Below are 20895 nucleotides of genomic sequence, written 5' to 3'. Positions count from 1 at the left end.
AAGATCGATGCTTTATCTATTTTGCTGTATTGCATATGGCCTTGCTTAACAAGATATGGCTGTTCCCCACAACAACAGATAATGAGTTGCCAATAAATTATTCAGCTGTCAAGTTCAAAGAAATGTTGAGAGGTTCTTCAGTGCCTTAAAGCTGTGTTTCTTTTTCCAACAACCACGTCCCGTTTATACCCATTTAGTATGTTAAATTGGTCATAATCTACTCCTAACAACTGTTTAAGAAAACATCAAGGAGATAGTATCCATATTTGAAAAAGAAAACACCAGGTCCTTGAAATTATATGAAGAGTGAGGTTGTTAATGAGAGTAACTGAGAAATCAGTATCTAAAAAATATTTTATTGAGAGAATCCTGAAAAAGGTTGGACAGTTTCTGCTGAACTGTAGTAATGAAATATGGGAAGGGTTACAGTGAGATTAGGCTGGATTTAGAATTAATCATCTGAGAAGACCAGGCAAAATTCAAGGTTTCCAGGGTGGGAGTACCTTGTATGATGTCACCAGGAAATGGATTTATAAACAAAGACAGAGCTTGGCAGGTGTGCTGGATACTTCAAGTTAACTTTTCTGGAAAAATGCGAATTACTCAATAAGCTCTCATTTGTCCATGAGATAAATCAACTTTGAAATACCCTGGAGAGCGGTGGTTAATGAATCATGCCGGGTCACACACTGGGCTCTCAGTTCACAGAACTAATTGGGTTTAAGACAATAGAAGATAGTAACATTTTATGAAATACTTTATTGACTCCTTTCACAAGGCTGTCTCTGTGTAGTAATTTCTAGAAGGCATTAGATAAATTAATCCCTGAGAAGAAAAATAATGCACTTAGATGAACTTCGGACCAAATAACACCTGCAAAGGGAAGGTCAGCAGTCTGATGTTGTTGAGTACTAAGAAGCATCCAACAGAAATGTTCATTTCATTTTCCGTACAAGTTCCTGGTTAATTTCCAAAGAGTTTTTCATAAGGAGAAAACCATTTTCCTGTTTGGTTCAAGGCTATGGTGTAAAAGAGCTGCTTGTTACCAACCAACTTCCAAAATGAAATTCTGATTGATGTTGATGATTCTGTTACGTCTGTACAGAAGGCAAAGGCAATTAGAAACAGAAGTTTGTATTTTAAATTCCCAAGCCAGTTTTGCTCCATTACTATTTTTTAATTTTTCCTAAGAAACGAGGCCACAAAAAAACAAGAGGCTTCTATGAACTCAGGACACCTAGGAAGATACCATCTTGCCGGAATTTACATTTCCCCATGATTAACAAACACACTTTCAAGCGAGTGTAGCTGGCCTTCATTTTGACAGGTTTTCAACTCAGAATAGTTGAAGCCTGTTAAGCCCCCAACTGTGGGCCATTTTCTTCCTCTTAAAAGAAAAAAAAGAAAGAAAGAAAGAAAAAGAAAGAAAGAAATTGATTTAGTCCTGGGGATATAATAACAATCCCAGAAACAGAAGCGATTTATTTTCTCAATCTCTTATTTTCTTTTACAATACAATTTACTAGGTAATTCGATCACTGGCATGATTTCACACACCCGGCTTCTTGCCTTCCTTTTCAATTTCTTCCAGTCACATCAAGTCTTTTTCTTAAAAGCTTCAAATTGCCTACACTCCTTTCACTCAAAAAGTCACCTCACCACAGGATTCAGCCTGACTCTGAAAGACAATTTGCAGAGATAGCTGCATCACGTGGTATCATCAGAAACCTTGCAATGCACGCACACACGCACACACACACACACACACACACGAACGCACCTCTGTCTGGTGAGCAGCTTTTGCAAACTGAGCACTGCTGTATATACCGAGTTTTCCTGTGCTCTAGAACGTACTAAGCAGCAGGCACTCTGCTAGGCATCTGACTTTCATTAGTCTATTCACCCTCACAAACCTCTGTGCCATGCATGCTTGCTACCTCACAGAGGAGAAACTCATCCGGGAAAGTTGTTGCCTCTCCCAGGAAATGCCGAGGAAGTGACAAGGAATTTACAGGCAATTCTCTTACCTCTAAAGCTCACGCTGTCCCCACCACCTTGCATGGCCTTCCCTGAGAAACCACATCCTGTAAGCTCTGATTCTCATGCTCTGATTCTCATGCCCTGCTCGCCAGGTGGTCCGTTTGCCAGTGACAACGACCACCTCCTTAGGAAGGGAAGATGATGGCCGCTTGTGGACTAGGACCATGGCCTTTCCCATCCTTTCCCGTGGATAATGCAGGGATACCATCGATTGTGCTGGAGAGTTGGGAGTCCTCTCCAGATTGGTTTCCATCTTCCTGGCCACCCTTGCTCCTTTTGGGCCCCAGGAGCTTAGTTTCTAAGAACTCTGTGAAAAGGACGTTGGGGACACAAAACAGCAAGACAGTGAGCTGAGCACCATGTAGCGTTTGTTACAGATTTTTATGCAAAGTGTTCTAAGACTTTTTAATGCAAAATTGTTTTTAGGAATAGCAGATTATCTGCTGAAACATGAGTTCTCAGAGAACACAGAATGAGATAGTTTAGCGATTAGTGTTTTAGATAAATATGCAAATGAAAACACCAAAGCCCCTAGAGGTGAGTAACTATGCCCCAGTCACACTGCTAATAAACAGCAGAACTGGGATTCAAACCTGGGCCTCCCTGACTCCAAAGTCTGAGATCTTTCTCAGTGGCTCTCACATAGTGTGTATCAGGTTCACTGGAGAGCTTGTTCAAGGTATAGATGCCCAAGCTTCCACTCAAAACTGAGTTAGAATCTCCAGGGTCAGGACATCTGGGTTTTTGTTTGTTTGTTTGTTTGTCTTTAATGACTTTCTAGTTTACCCTTCTACGTACCAAAGTTCGATAATCACACTGCTACCCCTACTGCTTTATGGTCCTATAGAAATGGTCCTCATGAAGTAATAACAACTTCTAGGTTGATCCTGTCTAGCTTATGAGAGTTACTAGGGAATGAGCAAAACTTCAACATTTTGTAAGTTTTCATGAATCTTTATATTGGGTATGATAGTTTCTGCCTTAATTTACTTGCACTGATTTGATATATAATGGTTCTCAACTTAGATTACGCATCTACCTTGCTAATTCCTTGCAGAATCTGTTCATTTGCTTTCACTCGGCACTCCCTAATTTCTCTGACAAATGTTACAGGTTCTTTTCTGCTGTAGGACACCTGGTACTCCACAGAGATCACCCTTTAGCTTAAGAGAACTTACCTTCTGGGCACCTGGGTGGCTCAGTGGGTTAAGCCGCTGCTTTCGGCTCGGGTCATGATCTCAGGGTCCTGGGATCGAGTCCCGCATCGGGCTCTCTGCTCAGCAGGGGGCCTGCTTCCCTCTCTCTCTCTCTCTGCCTGCCTCTCCATCTACTTGTGATCTCTCTCTGTCAAATAAATAAATAAAATCTTTAAAAAAAAAAAGAGAGAACTTACCTTCTGTTTCCCAATTAAAAATATGAGGCAAACTTTGATAGGCTACTGGAACTATAGAGAATGTAGTTATATTCAAAGAGAGGAACTCAATATATTGAAGATCAAAGACTCTCAAGATTATTAAATATACAATGACTTTGGAGCTCCTGGGTGGCTCAGTCTGTTAAGGGTCTGCCTTTGGCTCAGGTCATGCTCCCAGGGTCCTGGGTTTGCTCTCTCTCTCAAGTAAATTTAAAAAAACAAAACAAAACAACAACAACAAAAAACAATGACTTTCACTGGTCTGTCTGTGGGGGCTGAACCCTCTGTGGGTATCTCCAAAGTGAGGTCATGTGGGTGGCTCGGTCTGAAAGTGTCTGCCTTCAGCTCAGGTGATGATCCCAGGGTCCTGTGCCAAGCTCCCTGCTTGGCAGAGTCCGTTTCTCCCTCTCTCTCTGCCCCTCGCCCTGCTCATGCTCACGTGGGCATGCTCAAATAAATAAGAAAAAAATCTTTTTTAAAAAAAGAAAAAACAAAGTGAGGTCATGTGGATAACAAGATAGTTGTAGAAATCCAAGTTCAGGACCTCTACGTTGTTTCAAAAGCATAATATAAATGTCACACCCCCAGCCTCTTGCCCAATTCCTGCTTCTAATAAAACTGCAATCATAGTGTCTGGCTACAAAAGTCATACCCAAGGAGTTTATCGAATCCAGAAAATTTCTCTTCCTGGTCTTCTTTCTGCTGAATTTTCTCACTTAGGATATATAAAGTTTCTCTCCTGTGTCTGGGTTATCAGTAACTATTACCATATATGGAATGGTCTCTTGTGTTTAAAACAAATTACGAAAGGGAAATCCTTGCTGTGTAATGTCAAATCAATAGAACAGTCCTAGACTTCCCAAGAGAAATGTATAGTTTTGTTACCAGTTTGAAATATTTATTTTTTTTTTTATTTATTTACTTGAGAGAGACAGAGAAAGTGAGGAGGAGGAGGGGCATAGGGAGAGGGAGAGAGAGAATCTTAAGCAGGGCTCAAGGGCTCAATCTCACCACCCTAACATCATGACCTAAGCTGAAATTGAGTCGGATGTTTAACTGACTGAGCCACCCAGGCACCCCAAGCTTGAAATGTTTAGAGAGCCTCTTAGCTGTGATCTTTCAGTGACCACAGATAAGCATCCTGCCTCTGTCAAGAACAGGGTTTCAGGAAATGGGAACACAGCAGTCCGTCCTTGAGTCTTCATCAATGGCAGGAGCTACTGTACTCTTAACCTTCTCAGTCTGATGCCGTTACATAAAGATTATATGAAAAGGAATATGATGAACTCTTAGAATCTAAAATAACTATATCAAGTTCTTTATTGGTGGACCGTCAATGACATTTTTGAAATTATATATTTTTTCTTCATTCATGTCTGTTCCATCTGTTTTCTTCTTACTCTTAATGAATGTCTCACATCAACAAAGGGACTTTTCTGAGAGCTGGTGTCCACAGAGGACTCATTTGCAGCATTTCTTCTGTCCTTTGGTTGTGTCATTATTACAAAAGCAAAGGTTCTGCTCTGAGCCTTTTCGGCTTCCATTTGCAATCATGCAGAGACCCAAGGGGACACTTTGTTTCTTCTACTTGTGGTAGTGATCTGCTGTCTTTTATCCCACCAACACAAAAGAGCCAGGGAACAATTTCAGGAATCAAGCTCCCACTCCTGGTTCTACCACTGTTCTTACAGTAATTAATTTCAGTGTAACAAGCAACATTTGAGTCTTTTCAATGAACTGGGTGCTATCCAGCATAAAATGGTAAACAAGAAACAAGGAGTTTACCAGCCAGAGGGGGACATTTAAGCCCTGACTTTAAAAATGAACATTAATTTTCCAAATTAATGTTTCACCAAGTTTTTTGAAATTATATTTCTTTCACCAAGTATGGTACCCGGACTGGAAGACCTATCCATTGAGCTGGTTAAGATGTACAAGTGCCGGGGTTACTTGCCAAACATACTGAGTCAAGGTCTTGGAGGGTAGAGTAAGGAAGTCATTTTTAATTGGTTCCTAGATCTTTCTTATGCCTACACAGTTTGAAAACCACTGACGTCCTGTAAAGAGAAATGAGCCAAACACTATTGTTCATGAACAATTAATCCACGTTAACACTCCAGCTGGAGAAGTTCTCATCTTGGGACCAGTTAAAAACGACCAGGGAACCTGATGTGTGAAATGCAAACTCCTGGGTGTTCCCCAGTCATTTCTTCTTTAGTGGGTGGGGCCAGGGGCTGGAAATATACACTTTTAAAGTGCATCTTAGTGATTCCGATCCAGTTCACTTGGTGGGTAACACTTTGAAAAGCACTGACCTATTGGATGATGGTTGGCTGTAATCTCAGCGGTCTATTTAGGATGTGGCAACATTTAAGAGGTATTATTTTGTTAGAGGCTGGAGCAAAATGGTGAGATGCCAGATGAGGCAAGTCGTATTAGTGGGCATGGGGAGCATAGTAAAATGTGACCCTCACTTAGTCCTGTGGTTTGAATTGCTGCAGCCAATTCTCCAATTTATTTCAATTGACCATAATAAATCCCATCTGGATTAGAAAACTTAAACTTTAAAAAGAATTATACCATGTGACTCGGCTATGCCCTGTCATTGGAAAATATAATCAATAAATAGAATATAGCTCAGAACACTTATTTCCTGAAATGGTAATTATCTCCATTGATCACATTTGCATAGGTGGGCTGGAGGTATAATATGGTGTAATGGGGTTCTCTGCCTTTTAAAGTCGTAAAAACCAAAGGCAAAAGAAAATCTGTACGGTAGCTTACATCATGTGGGAAGAACTCCACTGCTGGAAGGATGGACACTGAAGTCATTTTCCACATACGACTCTAATGTAGCCAGAAATCATCACAGGTCAAAGTCAAAGACTCCACAGAACCCGAAATAAATTTCTTGTGAATAAAATCTGTCATGCAGACTCAAAACAGAACCTTCTACAAATCAAATTATTAAAAACAGGGGAAATTGTGCAAATTTTAGACAAATTTATCCAAAAAGATCCAATTTGTCACATGACTAACATGGACTATGAGAAGGAAAAGCTTTGATCGAGAAAACCAATATTTAGCTTGCTCATGATTTATCCAGATTACAAAAGCTGATAAATATCTTTCTGGAAGAGCCAGAATGACCTTTGTTGAGAATGTCCCTCAGACACTGGATCCACCGCATCAGTCCCAAATGTCTCAAAACCTTTGAGGGTTGATCTAACCTCCAAACGCTTTTCAGAACTCTAGTCCCATTGCTACTGCAAGGCTGCTTCTGCAGAGGAAAAAAAAAAAAAAAAGGTAGCTCAAAGTGTAGTAGCTCACCAGGTCAATCTGTGGACTTGACCTCCTTCTCTGATCATCTTCACTAGATTCCCACAAGGGCCTCTAACATGGTCTTCTCTGATTCAGATGAGACATGGTTTCTTTTACTACCTTAGATCGATTTCTTATTAGCCAACAAAAGAGCCTAGGGTAGATCTCCAGTGGAGGGAAGAAGCCTGCTATTCAGGATCAAGGAAGACCTGCAAACTGTCTTCGGGGGCCGAAGGGGTAAAGGGAATAGGCTCGGCTACTCTACTATGATTAAAACCACAGGGACGCCTGGGTGGCTCAGTTGGTTAAGCAGCTGCCTTCGGCTCAGGTCATGATCCCAGCTCCTGTGATCGAGTCCCACATCGGGCTCCTTGCTTGGCAGGGAGCCTGCTTCTCCCTCTGCTTCTGTCTGCCTGTGCTTGCTCTCTCTCCCTCTCTCTGACAAATAAATAAAATCTTAAAAAAAACAAAAACAAACAAACAAAAAACCCCACAGACTAATTTTCTCCGCTCCTAACCTTCCTAAACATTTAGCTTTATTTTTCTCACTGCTATTAGCCCATGCCAATACTACAGTAGAATTTCCTTTTGTCAAAACCTAGAACATTTTTTTTAAATTACATTCTTTGAGAAAATGGAAAATACCAGTTGAATCTAAGAACTTGTGTGTGGAGGGGAAAGTAGAGACTGTTCCATCAGAACAAGGGTAATAAAAGCTAAAACTGCCAAGGCTCTTTCCTTTTCCTTTATAAAGAAGTTAGAATATTAAGAAATCAATTAATATCCCATAAAACGTACATGAGCTCATGTAATTCTCTTACTAGACAATAACTGCCATTGATATTGGAATGAGATTATATAAAAGTTGTATTTGTTTTACCCATTACAGATTCACCGAATTTGTTATTTTCTAATTATGTTTGTGCTGCTAAGACCTAATACTGTTCCTCTGGGCCAGTTAACTAAGTTGCTTCGAACTTGCGTCCATGAGACCTCCCTTGTAAAAGCTGGTGGCTTTGCTGGTAATTTGCAAAGGCTGGTAATTTTGCACTGAAAGCCATATTTCCCAGCCAAAAATGGAAACAATCATGGGGAAAAGAGGAGGGGCAGAATACGGACGGCTCACTGTCATTCTTTCAACCCTGCAGGAAAGGCTCAAAATACACTCCTTACTGGTTATTAGAAATGACTTTTTTGAATGTTTATCAAATTAAGAGGAGTGGAAATTATACCAAGCTGACCAAATTGCAGGAGGTAAAACAAATGGCTCTTGAGTAAATGCCTTCTTTGAGTGGTATTACAGATAAAACCAGTTTTTGCGAATTGCGATGTGACACATCAACAAAAACAAGAGCAATGAGATGGTGATGACGCTGTCTGCATATTGATTTCTATTTATGTTTTAGCTGTTTCAAAAAGTCAAAGAAGTTTGTCCAAACGTGCATGAGAAGATCAGAGCTATCTACGCGGACCTCAATCATAATGACTTTGCTATCAGCAAGGAGGACATGCAAGAGCTTCTCTCCTGTACAAACATTATCTTCCACTGTGCGGCCACCGTGCGCTTCGATGATCATCTGAGGTATGCGCCCACTTCCTGCTCATGGCGCACACAGGTGCATGTGTGCGCGTGTACATATGCATGTCAGTTTCCTTGCGGTTTCTGTTAAAAAGGAAAAAAGATGTACGCAAGCAATGAATCACTAAAGTCTACCCCTGAAACTAATAAGACGCTCCATGTTAACTAAATTGAATTTAAATTAAAAAAAAAAAATTTAAAGGTATATTCTCCATGAAAATAAATTTAAAGGACTCAAACTCCAAAAATCTCGCCACCCGGAGACTACCACTTAATATCATAGAGAGCATCCGTTCCAGCTTTTCTTTACACAGCCATAATAAAATAGACTTATGTTCAACTTCACCAAAAAAGGGCATCATACTGATAATTTTTTAGCGACTTGCTTGGTTGTATCTTTGGGTATCTTTCCTTGTGAATAGATATTCTCTATAATTTCTAATGACTGTATGACATTCCATTTTACGTGTCTATAGTATACTCCACCAGTTCTATATTGGTGGATATTTTTGGATTGTTTGAATTTTCCAGTATTATAAACAATGCTTCAGTGAACGTCTCTGTGCTTGCATTTTTTTTTTTTTTTATACCATTGTGTGCTTTACTTTGGGTAAATGTCCAGAAGTAAAATTGTTAGAGATGTACCAGATGTGCCCAGGTTAGAAACGGTTTACATTTTGACATATAATGCTACATGGCTTTCCACATGGGCAGTATTGATTTCCGTTGTCCCAATGCACATGAATCCTCATTTCTGACACCCACAGGCATACTGGATTATCGTTTTTTACTGTTAATGTTGGCAATGTAATGGGAATGCCAATCCGTATTTTGATTTTGATTTTGTTGATAATGAGAAAAGTTGAGGGCATGGAAATGCTGATTGACATCTTATTCTTTTTTTTTTTTAATAAACATATAATATATTTTTATCCCCCGGGGTACAGGTCTGTGAATCGGCAGGTTGACACACTTCACAGTACTCACCACAGCACATACCCTCCCCAATGTCCATAACCCCAGCCCCCTCTCCCGAAACTCTCCCAGCAACCCTCAGTTTGTTTTGTGAGATTAAGAGTCTTTTATGGTTTGTCTCCCTCCCCATCCCATCTTGTTTCATTTATTCTTTTCCTACCCCCCAAACCCCCCACGTTGCCTCTCAACTTCCTCATATCAGGGAGATCATATGATAGTTGTCTTTCTCTGCTTGACTTATTTCGCTAAGCGTAATACCCTCTAGTTCCATCCATGTCGCAAATGGCAAGATTTCATTTCTTTTGATGGCTGCATAGTATTGGCATCTTACTCTTTTGTGAAATGCCTATTCATGTTCTTTGCCTGTTTTTCTACTGAAACATTTTTTTCTTGTCAATCTTAAGACTTGTTGGAATAGTTAGCATATTGATTTTTGGTCTTTTACAAAGCTCAAAATACTTTATCATTTGTCCTCAACTATTTTTATTATTTATGCATTATTCATAATTTCTTCTACAATTTTTGTTGCTTAATTTTCTCCTTTACATCTTGACCCATTTAGAGGGTTGTTTTTTTTTTTTTTGCCTATAAATAGAGATAGGAAAATTCTATAAAAAGGAAAGTGATGTGGGTGTAAATATAGAGTAGCTTTTGAAAAATTTCTAACAGATGACTACTTCTTAAGAAACATTTATTAAATGATTTGTTTTTACTCTTTATTGAATGAAGCTCTTATAATATACTGAATTTCCAATGTTGGACTCTTTATTTTTGTTCCATTACTTAGGCTTTCTCTCCCAACACCACAGTATTTTATTACAGTAATTTTTTACTTTATTAGGCAAGTATACGCACGTCATTCTCTTTTTATAGAATTTTCCTGACTATTCTCATCTGCTTAAGATAATTTTTCCAGCTTCTTTGAAAGCTGGGAATTTGATTAGGATTACTGAATATGAACATGTCAACTACTTTAGAAAAACAACATATTTAAAACATTGGCTCTTCCTATCTAAGAACAATATATTGTTTATTCAATTTTTCTATCACCCTTAGTGAAGTTTTATTTTTGTATATAGTCTGTTCCTTTTTTCTTAACTGGATATATTTTTTAAATGTTCAGTTTTGAATATGTGCCTTTCTTCCACCGTATTCTCCAGTTTTTTCCTTTAACATGACTTTTATAAATGGACACTTTACTGAATGAATCATTGCATGTCTCAGGGTAGGTTTTTTCATTGTTGGTTTTTTTTTTTTTAGCTCCTTTGTTTGTTGACCAGATACACAATGATGTAATCTGATGGGGATTTTTGTGACTGCCTTTACAACAGTTACATCTGCTAATTCCTTATGTTTTCCTCTCTAATTGCCAGGTGGAAGTTCAGAGCAATATTAAGTAGTAGTAGTAGTTGCAGCCATTCTTCTTGGCCCTGACTTTTTTTTTTAAAGTTTTTATTTATTTATTTGACAGAGAGAGAGAGAATGCACAAGTAGGCAGATCAGCAGGCAGAGGGAGAGGGAGAAGCAGACTCTCTGCCTAGCAAGGAGTCCAACGCAGGGCTTCATCCCAGGACCTCGAGATCATGACTTGAGCTGAAGGCAGATGCTTAATCGACTGGGCCACCCAGGAACCCCTTGGTTCCCCTGACTTTAAAAGCAGTGCTCCTAACTTTTCACCATTAAACATGATACAGGCTAGCAAAGGGAAAGGGGTGTGTTTTAATCATTTATTCTTCTTTTAATGATTTTTTAAAAATTAAATTGGAAATGGATACTGAACATCATTTTAAAATTTTCAAAATACATATCGAGAATCATTTAGTTTTCCTCTTTTTTATTATCTTTTTTGGTTAGATTAATAGGGTTCCTGATATTGTATAAACCTTGTGTTTCTAGAATGGACCATTTCATTGTCATCTCGTATTATACTTGTATAACTTGGTATTCTATTAGCAAAAATTTGGGATTTTGACATTGATTTTTAGGTCTGACCTGGACCTTTGCAATAGAAATTTCTTTCTTTTTTTATTGTTTTTTAAGATTTTTAAAATTTATTTATTTGACAGACAGGGATCACAAGTAGGCAGGGAAGCAGGCTCCCTGCTGAGCAGAGAGCTTGATGCAGGGCTTGATCCCAGGACCCTGAGATCGTGACCTGAGCCGAAGGCAGAGGCTTAACCCACTGAGCCACCCAGGTGCCCCTGCAATAGAAATTTCTATTTCTCATTCTCTATCCACTGCTACTCTCCTACAATTCACTTGAATTTTTACAGCTTCTTGAGTTAGATGCTCAATTTATGTATCTTTATATTTTTAGTGGCTGCTTAAGAAACCCCTTTAAACATCCAGAAGATTGTGATTTTTTTTTTACTTCCAGTTGACTTAGAACCAAGCTATCTCTAAATGCAATACGAATAATGTTTCAATGACTAGGATTTATGTGCACAGAACACGGCATCAACTATAACACATTCCAGGCATCACACAACTGTGTAGCTATGATCTGTGCTCTTCTTCCTGGGCCTTTGGTGCAGCCACAGAAATGAGCACATACTCAATGAGTAGAAATGAGACGTACGAGCCCATTATTGGAGTAGGTGACGTTCTAGCAAAGCAGGACATCGAGTTGCCTCATTGCACTTCTTCTGCTTTTCCTCCTACAGACACGCCGTGCAACTCAACGTCACTGCCACCCAGCAGCTCTTGATCATGGCCAGTCAGATGCCAAAGCTTGAAGCCTTCATCCATATCTCCACTGCCTTTTCAAATTGTAACCTGAAGCACATCGATGAGGTCATCTACCCGTGCCCTGTGGAGCCAAAAAAAATCATCGACTCCATGGAGTAAGTTGGGTCACATGAGGGGGTCAGGAGGTGGGCAGATCCTGGTTCTCTTTGATTCTTTGTAGGCATCCATTAATGAGGTAGCAAAGCGAGGCACTCTTGAAGTAGCGTGCTCTGCAAAGGTGCTAGCTTTTGCTGTCTGATTCCTGCTGTTCCCTTCATCCCAGCGTGGGGAGTCCAGTGCTTGGTGATGGGGAAGGACGGGCATGGATAAATGCCACAGGGCGGTGGGTATCAAGGAGGGCATGAGTGGTGATGAGCACTGGGTGAACGCGACGTCAGAAACTGATGGTGTATTCTATGGTGGCTAACTGAACATCACAACACAAAAAATGCCAAGGAGTTTTGTGAAATAGTTTAGGATTGTAATGGGCTCATGGGAATGCTTCTGTCACTCCGTACTGAACTCAGCGTGGTCACTGAAGGAAGTAGAGTGTACAGTGTAAAAGTGAAGGAACAAGCCTTCAGCGTCCGTCCGACCTGGATTCTGCAGCTTCCTGTCTGTGTGACCTTGAGTGAGTTCCTTGGCCTCTCTGCGCCTCACTCCTTCATTTGTGAAATGGGGGTGATAACAGTGCTCATCTTGTAGTGAGGATGAGTGATAAAAAGCAGTTGTTATGCTTGGGAGTGTTTAATGGCAGCTGATCCAAAGGTTAATAAAGAAGAACTCAGATGTGGGACATCTGGGTGGCTCAGTCGGTTGAGCGTCTGCCTTCAGCTCAGGTCATGATCCCCGGGGTCCTGGCATGGAGCCCTGTGTCGGGCTCCCTGCTTGGCAGAGAGCCTGCTTCTCCCTCTTCCTCTGCCTGCCACTCTGCCTGCTTGAGTTCTCCTACCTCTCTGTCAAATAAATGAATAAAATCTTAAAAAAATTAATAATAATAAGAAGAAGAAGAACTCCTAGGTAAGTGGAAATCCTCCCAGCTCTGGCAGAAAGTGCAAGTCTCTTGGGCTAGGAGGCTGAAAGACGCTTTCCTTATTGTCTTGTGGTGGAGGAGAAAGAGCTAGCATTGTTCTCTTCCTGCCTACTAACAGGAGCCACTTTGTTCTTAGGTCAGGCCCTAGTCTCCGAATAAGTGTTTTCGTTTTCTGGGTCTTCATTCTTCCGTTCAATTTAACAAGTTTATCTTGTTTAGAAAAAACAACAACAACAACAACTGTAAAAAGGTATTCTGGCTGAGAAAATAGACTACTTCACCATGAAATTTGTCAGATTTTAATTTCATGTAATACTGTATCTCTATTTAAGATAGACTCTTTAAAACGAAGCTTAGCTAAATCAAGAGTTCACTCCCTTCAGGGCAAACATTTTTATCTCCTACAGTCCTGAGAATAGATATCTTTACGTGTCATTTAAAAATATCCAGGACAAAGAAGAATGAAAGTCATCCAAAGGACCCGGAGGTTACCTCACGTAGCTCATAAGTGGTGACTTGCTTAAGTCGTGCAAGGGACCTTCCGAGCTCAGAGCTTGTCAGGAGAGTCGGAGATAAGAGGCTCTGATGCCCCACGTCTGTACAGGAGAGTGGATGTGGAAGGCCTCAGGGTGTTTTTGGGTGGAATCGATTTGTTTTCGGTTAGCTGCCCTCTCACAGTGTTGTCTCTTGGTCTGTGTGGTGTGTACATATTTGCTGTGCCCAGGAAGGGGCAGAGCTGTTTGAGTGCAGACTCTGCTGAGATCCCAGAGCCTTCCTCCACTGTTGACCCATCTGGCAGCTGACACATGACAGCACGATGTGAGGCAGGACAGAGTCTTGCAGAGACTGCCAGAGAAAGGGGACAGGAGTTGCAGCTTCAGTTCAGCCCCAGCGAGGGGCTTCTCCCGGTCCTCCGCAGCACTTCCTCCCTCCCAGACTGTGTCCTCTCAGGATCCCCAGGTCTCCAAGAAGAATAAACTCACCTCCCAGAAGAGGAGTTGGTTTCTCTTCGGGTACCCAGCGCTTGCCATCCTCGCCTACTCCATGTCCCCTGGGGAAAGCCAGGGATAGCTACGTGATTGATGATCAAACCGGAATTGACATTTGTACAAAATTCAAGTCTCTCATTTACTGCTCCCCAAGGAATATAATTATTCTGCAAAATACACAGCCAAACAGAAGTAAAAATGAAATAAATTTTGTCTCAACAGAACCCATTTTACATATAATTAAGAAACCAAGGTTTTCTTCTTTTTTTAAAACAAGGAAAAGTCATAACCACAACTTATTAATTCAGAATTTTATATTCAGGACCACCTGTCCAGCCCCATCTCCGCCAACCCTCCCTTTACGTTTGTGCGGTGGTCACACTGAAGTCATTACTCCTCTCCCTCATGCCGCTCTGCCTTGGCTTATGACAGTTCTGTTTCTAGAAACTACCTCCACCTCTGCTTCCCTGGTTAATTCCTCCTCGGACATCAGGGCTCTCCTCTGGAAGCCTTTGAACCTGAGGCCAGACCCAATTAGGAGTTAATGCTTCTTATTGGTATGACAGTTGTGGCCATGAATCAGCATTAGGAAAACAGACCTCTCCAGCTCTCACACCTGCACGTGTCCGGCCCTTGTCCCAATCATCACAGGCATTTCATCATGGAATTATGTCACTATTCTTCCCCGTCTCCCTGTCTTCTTATTTCTAGCTTCTGCAGTTGGGGGTGGGGTTACCTTTAGGAGCTCCTATGCATAAATGGATGAGGAACTACCAATGAAATTCCAGTTTTCCGGAATAATGACTCATGTAGAATGTTTATTTTTTAAAGTGCACATAACCGACCGGGAAAGATTGCTGCTTTCTTTCCCTCTTTTTCAGGCCAAGTTAACTCCTCTTAGGAGAGACAGAAGGAAAAGATTTTTGTATCTGTATAAAAACCGGAAATAACTATAGCCCGAAACTAGAAAAATGGATCCATAAATCTTTACTGCTTTAGTTAGCATCCTTAAATCAATCTAGTAAGTACGCATTAAGAAGGGAAGGGCAGCTCTCATTCATCACCGAGCAATTATTGTGAGTAAAGACACTTTCACAGACATCGGTTCTTTACGGTAATATTGTAGGGCTGGTGGTATGTGTTGCTGCTACTGGGCTAATAAAGGAACAGAAGCTCCAAAAGGCCGAGGAAGGCTTCAGAATTCTCCCAGCTAGTAAGTTACAGGGACACCGTTTTTCTCCGTGGCCCCATGATTTGGTCACGCAGCCCTTTTCGCTACTCCCACGCATTCGACTGTATGAGAGATTAAAAGGTGCTTTCTTAAAATAGAGACTGTGTTCTCAAGGAGCTCCCAGTAAAACACAAAACAGGGCAGGGTAGCATTATACATGGAGCATGGTAGCAGAAGTTAGATGGAGTCGGTGGTGGCAGTGGAAAGACCCTGTGGAGACAGGCACAGCACACGGACTTGGGAGAGGAGGCACAGTGTGGCAGGGTGAGGTGGGCGCACAGATGAGGCACAGCCAGGGGAGCAGGAAGGCTGGAGGCATGCTGGGGATGCGGCCCTGGGCAGCGCAGTTGTTATTTGTAGGAAAGTGGGGCTGGGGCTGCCCTGAGAGTTTTGAATGCCGTGGGGAGGACTGTATTTAATTTTAGAGGCAATAGGGATCCACGGCAGGAGGGTCCCGCATGTGTGTGTAGGGGGGGTGGTTTTGATTGGTTGGTGCTTCCATTTTGTTTTCATCAAAAAAAGACTTGGATGAAAGCGGGCTTTAGGAATGTTAGTGGTCACAAGGGAAGGGGGTAGATCTGCCTGGGCAGTTGTCAGAGGCAGGGACAGCTGTGACTTGTCATGTTGTGGGGTGAGACCGAGAACTGGGGAGTGACAACAGATACCAAAAAACACCTCCATGTTCGGGGACAGGAGACTGAATGGGATGTGGCCACTGCTTTGCATGTGGGCTTGCACATACCTTCTAATCAACCCTCAGATTCCATCTCTAGTGTCCAGGATTGAAATCCTTTAAAGTTCAAGTCTACTGAAAGTTTTACTCCAAGAAGTGATGCCTCTCTCAGAGCTAATCCCAATTTGTTCAAGGCTAACATTTGTGGGGTGGGGTCCTTTGATACTGGTGATTCCTCAGTTTGCCTGACCACAACAAGCACCACTTCACTGGCTACAAATCAAGGTGATCAAGCTGTTGCCCCTGAAGACTGGTTTGGAGGTTCTAAGATGATGCCCAGGGAGCTGAACTTTTGTCATAGGCCCCACATAAGTCTTACTGATGAGCAGGCAATTTGGGGGAAAACTGCCTCAAAGTGCTTTTTCGTGTAATGTCTCTCATTTGACACGAGGTTCATTTGTATTCCAGTCACCCACGCACCCCAGCCTCCCCACTCTCCTTGCTTGCCACCCCCCCATTCCTAGAGGCTTTCCCCGAAAGATTTGTACCTACTCAAAATCATGCTCTTGAAGCTACTTGGCCTCCAGAAGCACAATTAATCTGCCATGTGAAAAAAGGTGTTTTTGATCAAACGTGGGCAGCTGTCAGCTATGACAGAGATATGAAAGGAAGTCAGATGTTGGAAAGTAGTCTTGTCTGGGTGCTGAAGAACACGTTGTTAACACTAAGACAGTGTATCTACTCCAGGGGAAAGGAAAACACTCATTTTGATTTTGTCCATTTACTGTCAGAATTGTATAGGCTTAAGATGGCATCTATGCAGCAGACCAAAAAAACCCAGAAAATTCTGTGTACTTTTAGTGTTATCCGGCTTTAAATACAAACCAGAGCTGGGTTACACTGCTTCCTAGACAGACTGAATAATTTTCATATTATCAGGCCACTGGAGGCCAGAATAGGTGCTTAGTAGAAGTCAAGGGGGAAATGCAGAGGCCAGCTCACCGCCAGCACGAGGCACAGGAATACCCTTGACCCCAGTAAAAAGTGTAAATTTGCTCTGAAGCCAACTCTGCCACGTTGAAACTGACACAGGAACCTATGGCAGGATCCCTGCAGGAATCAAGGGAAAAACCTAACTCAGGAGATGGAGAGAGCAAACATGACCATGGCCGCGTGTCCAGTACTTGCTCTGCAGAAAACTTCATCCGAAGTACCACTAGTCTTGTTGCCTAAGGAAACTAGGAGGAAAAATTTATATCCCTCTTACTATTTCATTTAGAAAGTACCTAAATTATGAAATCATTAATGATACTAAGTTGATGCATAAGTTTCAAGCCCCGCCCCCCAAAAAGATAGTAATATTTATAGGAAATAGTATGTACATCGCTTTCTGAAATCTTCACTAACTTTTTGCTTCTTTTGAAGCAATGTAAGTAGAAGTTTAGAATCTGGGACCTATGGGTTCGAAACATCTCAGGTACCCTGAAGAGCATTTGGTTAATTTTAGAAATGTGCTTTTATTTATAGAATGTCTTTTTCCATGCCAACCTCACTGTTTTAAAAACAAACTGAGAAGGGGCACCTGGGTGGCTTAGTCAGGTAAGCATCAGCCTTCAGTTCAGGGCATGATCCCAGGGTCCTGGGATTGAACCCGGCATTGGGCTCCCTGCTGAGCCGAGAGCCTGCTTCTCTCCCTCTACCTCTCCCCCTGCTCGCATTTTTTCTCTCTCTCTCTCTCTCTCTCTCTTTCTTCCTCAAATAAATACATTTTTTAAAATTGTTCATCAAAAAAAATTGAGAACAAATAGCAAATCAGACTTTCGTAAAGAAGAGCATTAACTGAATATAGGTCTCTTAAAGGGTATCACCACTTAACCAGTGGGTCTGTGTGCTGCTTATACCAATGTCCTCTTTGAACCCAGGATGAGATGGGCCAAGGGCTGTTTGCTTGCATCAGAAAAGATCATTTAAAACTGTTACATTTGTAGATACATGCCCCTTTGTTCTTTTACCAAACATCAAAAATTCCTTCGGTTTATTGGCTCATTTGGCTTTATCAAAGAGCTTTAAGTGCAGTTGTGAAAATTCCTGTTTGTTCTCATGATAACTTGAAAATTAGAACAGCTATAATGATTGTCATTTTTCACCAGTAAAAACTGAGGAATCAAGAAGCTAATTCAGTGGGATACAGAAAGAGCCACAAATATAAGAGGCAACCATTCACAGGGCATGGCAACTTCTTTTACAGTTGTGTTCTTAGTAATCTATGAAACCAGGATTTTCTTTAAAAAAAAAAAAAAAAGATTTATTTATTTATTTTAGAGAGAGAGTGTGAGCATAAGCTGGGGGAGAGAGAGCCTTAAGCAAACTCTTTGCTGACTGTGAATTCCAAACTGGGACTCATCTTCTGACCCTGAGATCATGACCTGAGCTGAAACCAAAAGTCAGATGCTCAAACAACTGAGCCACCCAGGTGCCCTGAAACCAACATTTTCTAAGATAGGCGAACTCCCTTTCCATGCACACCAACATCAATGACCACAGCTGGTCCCAGCCCTGTGACGTATCACCTTAGTGCCTGGTTATGTTCTCATGTATTCTTAAGAATGTGTTTCTTTACAGCCTGATCAGGCTATATTTTTCCTGACCTGGTTTTTGCAGTCTGTGTGAGTTTGCACGTGAAAGAAAATGGTCTTAGGTCAGTTAATCCACTGTGGACCATCAGATAAAATGAGGTAATGGTAACATCATCATGAAATGGAGAGGTGCCTACATTATCCCACATGCTTTATCCCTAACCTCAGGGGGCCATATAATTAGAAAATCTTCCATTTTTCTAAGTATGTGGAATTGCTTTTGTTCTAGGAACTTCTTGACCTTTTTTCCCTATTCAATTTAAATCAAACGGTATTTGAGTATCTAGAAAACACTCAGCACTAATAGCAGCAAAGCAAGGAAAACCAAAACGTTACAGACAGTGCTCATGTCCCACTCCAACATCAAATGAGTGTTCTCAAACCTGAGGGTTGTGTCTCTGAGTAAGTATTGGCATAAGCACATCGTAAATGTCCAATAATTTGTCATGAGAGCAAAGCAATAACAGCTAAGATTCTTCTATAATCAAAATAGTATGACTGAGCTCAGCCCTTGAAGGTAGGAATAAATGTACCAAGCCCATCGATTATAAAAATCACACTAACGTATTTAGGTAGCCTGGTTTTTGAAAAATTATATTGTAACAAATGGTTAACCAAATAGGTCTGTCAACTAAGAGAAACATTAAATATTTAATGGACGATTTTATTGCTTTCTTTGAGAAGGGCAGATAGACTTTGGGATTATCAAAAGGGTGCTGACATCTTTAAAAAAGAGATTAGGCGGCTGTCATGGTAACTCAGTTTCTCATGATACATGTCCTTTTGTAAGGAGAGGTGTTCACCAGTCACTATGAGAGCTGCTTCAGAGTAGTACAATCCTGCCTCCCGACAGACTATTAATAGCTACTAGAGAATCTCAGAATTCAAGAGAAATCTCTGGGAAAAATCACTGAGTTATTACTATGACTGTAAATATAGCTTCAAAATGCATTCCATAGATTTGCTAAAACAGAATGTAGCTCTGCCAAATGTCGTTGCTTTTCTTTGTTGAGAACTGAATGGAAATTTAAAAGTAAAAAGCGAAGGTTGCAAGATAGGTGCGCTAGGTGTGAACAGGACAACCCCGGATGAACAGGGGTTCATCCCAGAACCCTGGGAAGCCTGGGGTGGGAGCCTCTAAGCTCCACGAACACAGCACATGGCATGCCCCGAGCACGGCTGGCACCCACAGGTGTCCTCATGGGTGTACTCCTGAGCCAGTCAAAGAGGAAATAACTGAGGATAATTAGAGATCATGCATAATAAAGTAGTAGATTGCATGGCTGTTGAATTTACCAGTCTAGGTGGGAGGAAGCTGGACTCAACTGGTAAGAGTGGGCCTCATGGTGCAGAGCCAAGAGCTCATTCAGCAGTCGGGGTTTGGACGGGTGCCCACTCAGCCTTGGTATCCTATGACTGTTCTGAATTCCAGAACTCAAGCGAGAAAGGGGAAGTCTTGTTTGATTGTGTTTCCTTTGGAGGTTCCTTCCTCCCTTCTTCCCTTCCTGTCTATTGTCTAACATATGTTACTAGAATTCTTTTTGACTCTGACTACCCACAGGTGGTTAGATGATGCTATTATTGATGAGATCACCCCCAAGCTGATCGGTGATCGGCCCAATACTTACACGTATACCAAGGCCTTGGGTGAGATGGTGGTGCAGCAGGAGAGCGGGAACCTAAACATTGCCATCATAAGGCCCTCCATTGTGGGAGCAACCTGGCAGGAGCCTTTCCCGGTAAGTCCACTTGTCTGGATTCCTTGCTTTGCTTCCAAACCATCATCCTTCTCACCCAGTTACTTTCCAAAGATATCCTTTTCTCTCTCTCTCTTCTCAGAACATATAGTTGAGTGCAGCAGATCAAATACAAACCCATTATATTAGGACAAAATTCCACATTTGATTCAGGGTTTATCCAGCATGAGGTTCTTCTGGAGGTTCTACTGTCTGTCCCAGAGTTGGATGGAGGTCTTACATTAGCCTCTCATTCACTGGAGTCTGAAAATTGTTGTAGCAGATAGTTTTAGTTCTTGGCTTACCCACTATAGTTTAAATATACCAGAATGTTCTTGGTGGCCATTTTGGTAGTTTTATAACTGTCAGGGTAAATAAAAACCACAAGGTTCTCAGTTTAGGAATAATTAATTTTTGCATCTGTGTATTGCTGTATCCTTTTGAAAGTACACCGAATTATACTATCTTTTTTGAAGCAATTCTGTGAAGCTTTAGGGCCAAAGAAAATTGAGCTCTATGACTTACTGAAAATTCAGGCTTT

General features: G+C 41.3%; 1 protein-coding gene across 2 annotated transcripts in view; it reads left to right on the top strand.

The window, feature by feature from the left end:
- The window catches only part of FAR2 (fatty acyl-CoA reductase 2), a 133632-nt gene that overhangs the window by 97158 nt on the left and 15579 nt on the right, over positions 1-20895 (top strand). For both annotated transcript variants that reach the window (XM_032347549.1, XM_032347550.1), the window contains 3 exons: positions 8182-8357; positions 11993-12172; positions 20180-20357. In XM_032347549.1, the coding sequence (XP_032203440.1) occupies positions 8182-8357; positions 11993-12172; positions 20180-20357 (534 nt within the window). The remainder of the gene's footprint in view (positions 1-8181; positions 8358-11992; positions 12173-20179; positions 20358-20895) is intronic.

Source organism: Mustela erminea, chromosome 6, assembly GCF_009829155.1.
Source record: "Mustela erminea isolate mMusErm1 chromosome 6, mMusErm1.Pri, whole genome shotgun sequence".
Lineage (NCBI taxonomy): Eukaryota > Metazoa > Chordata > Mammalia > Carnivora > Mustelidae > Mustela > Mustela erminea.
Note: the sequence above shows the minus strand (reverse complement) of the source record. Positions and strands in the feature narration are given on the sequence as shown.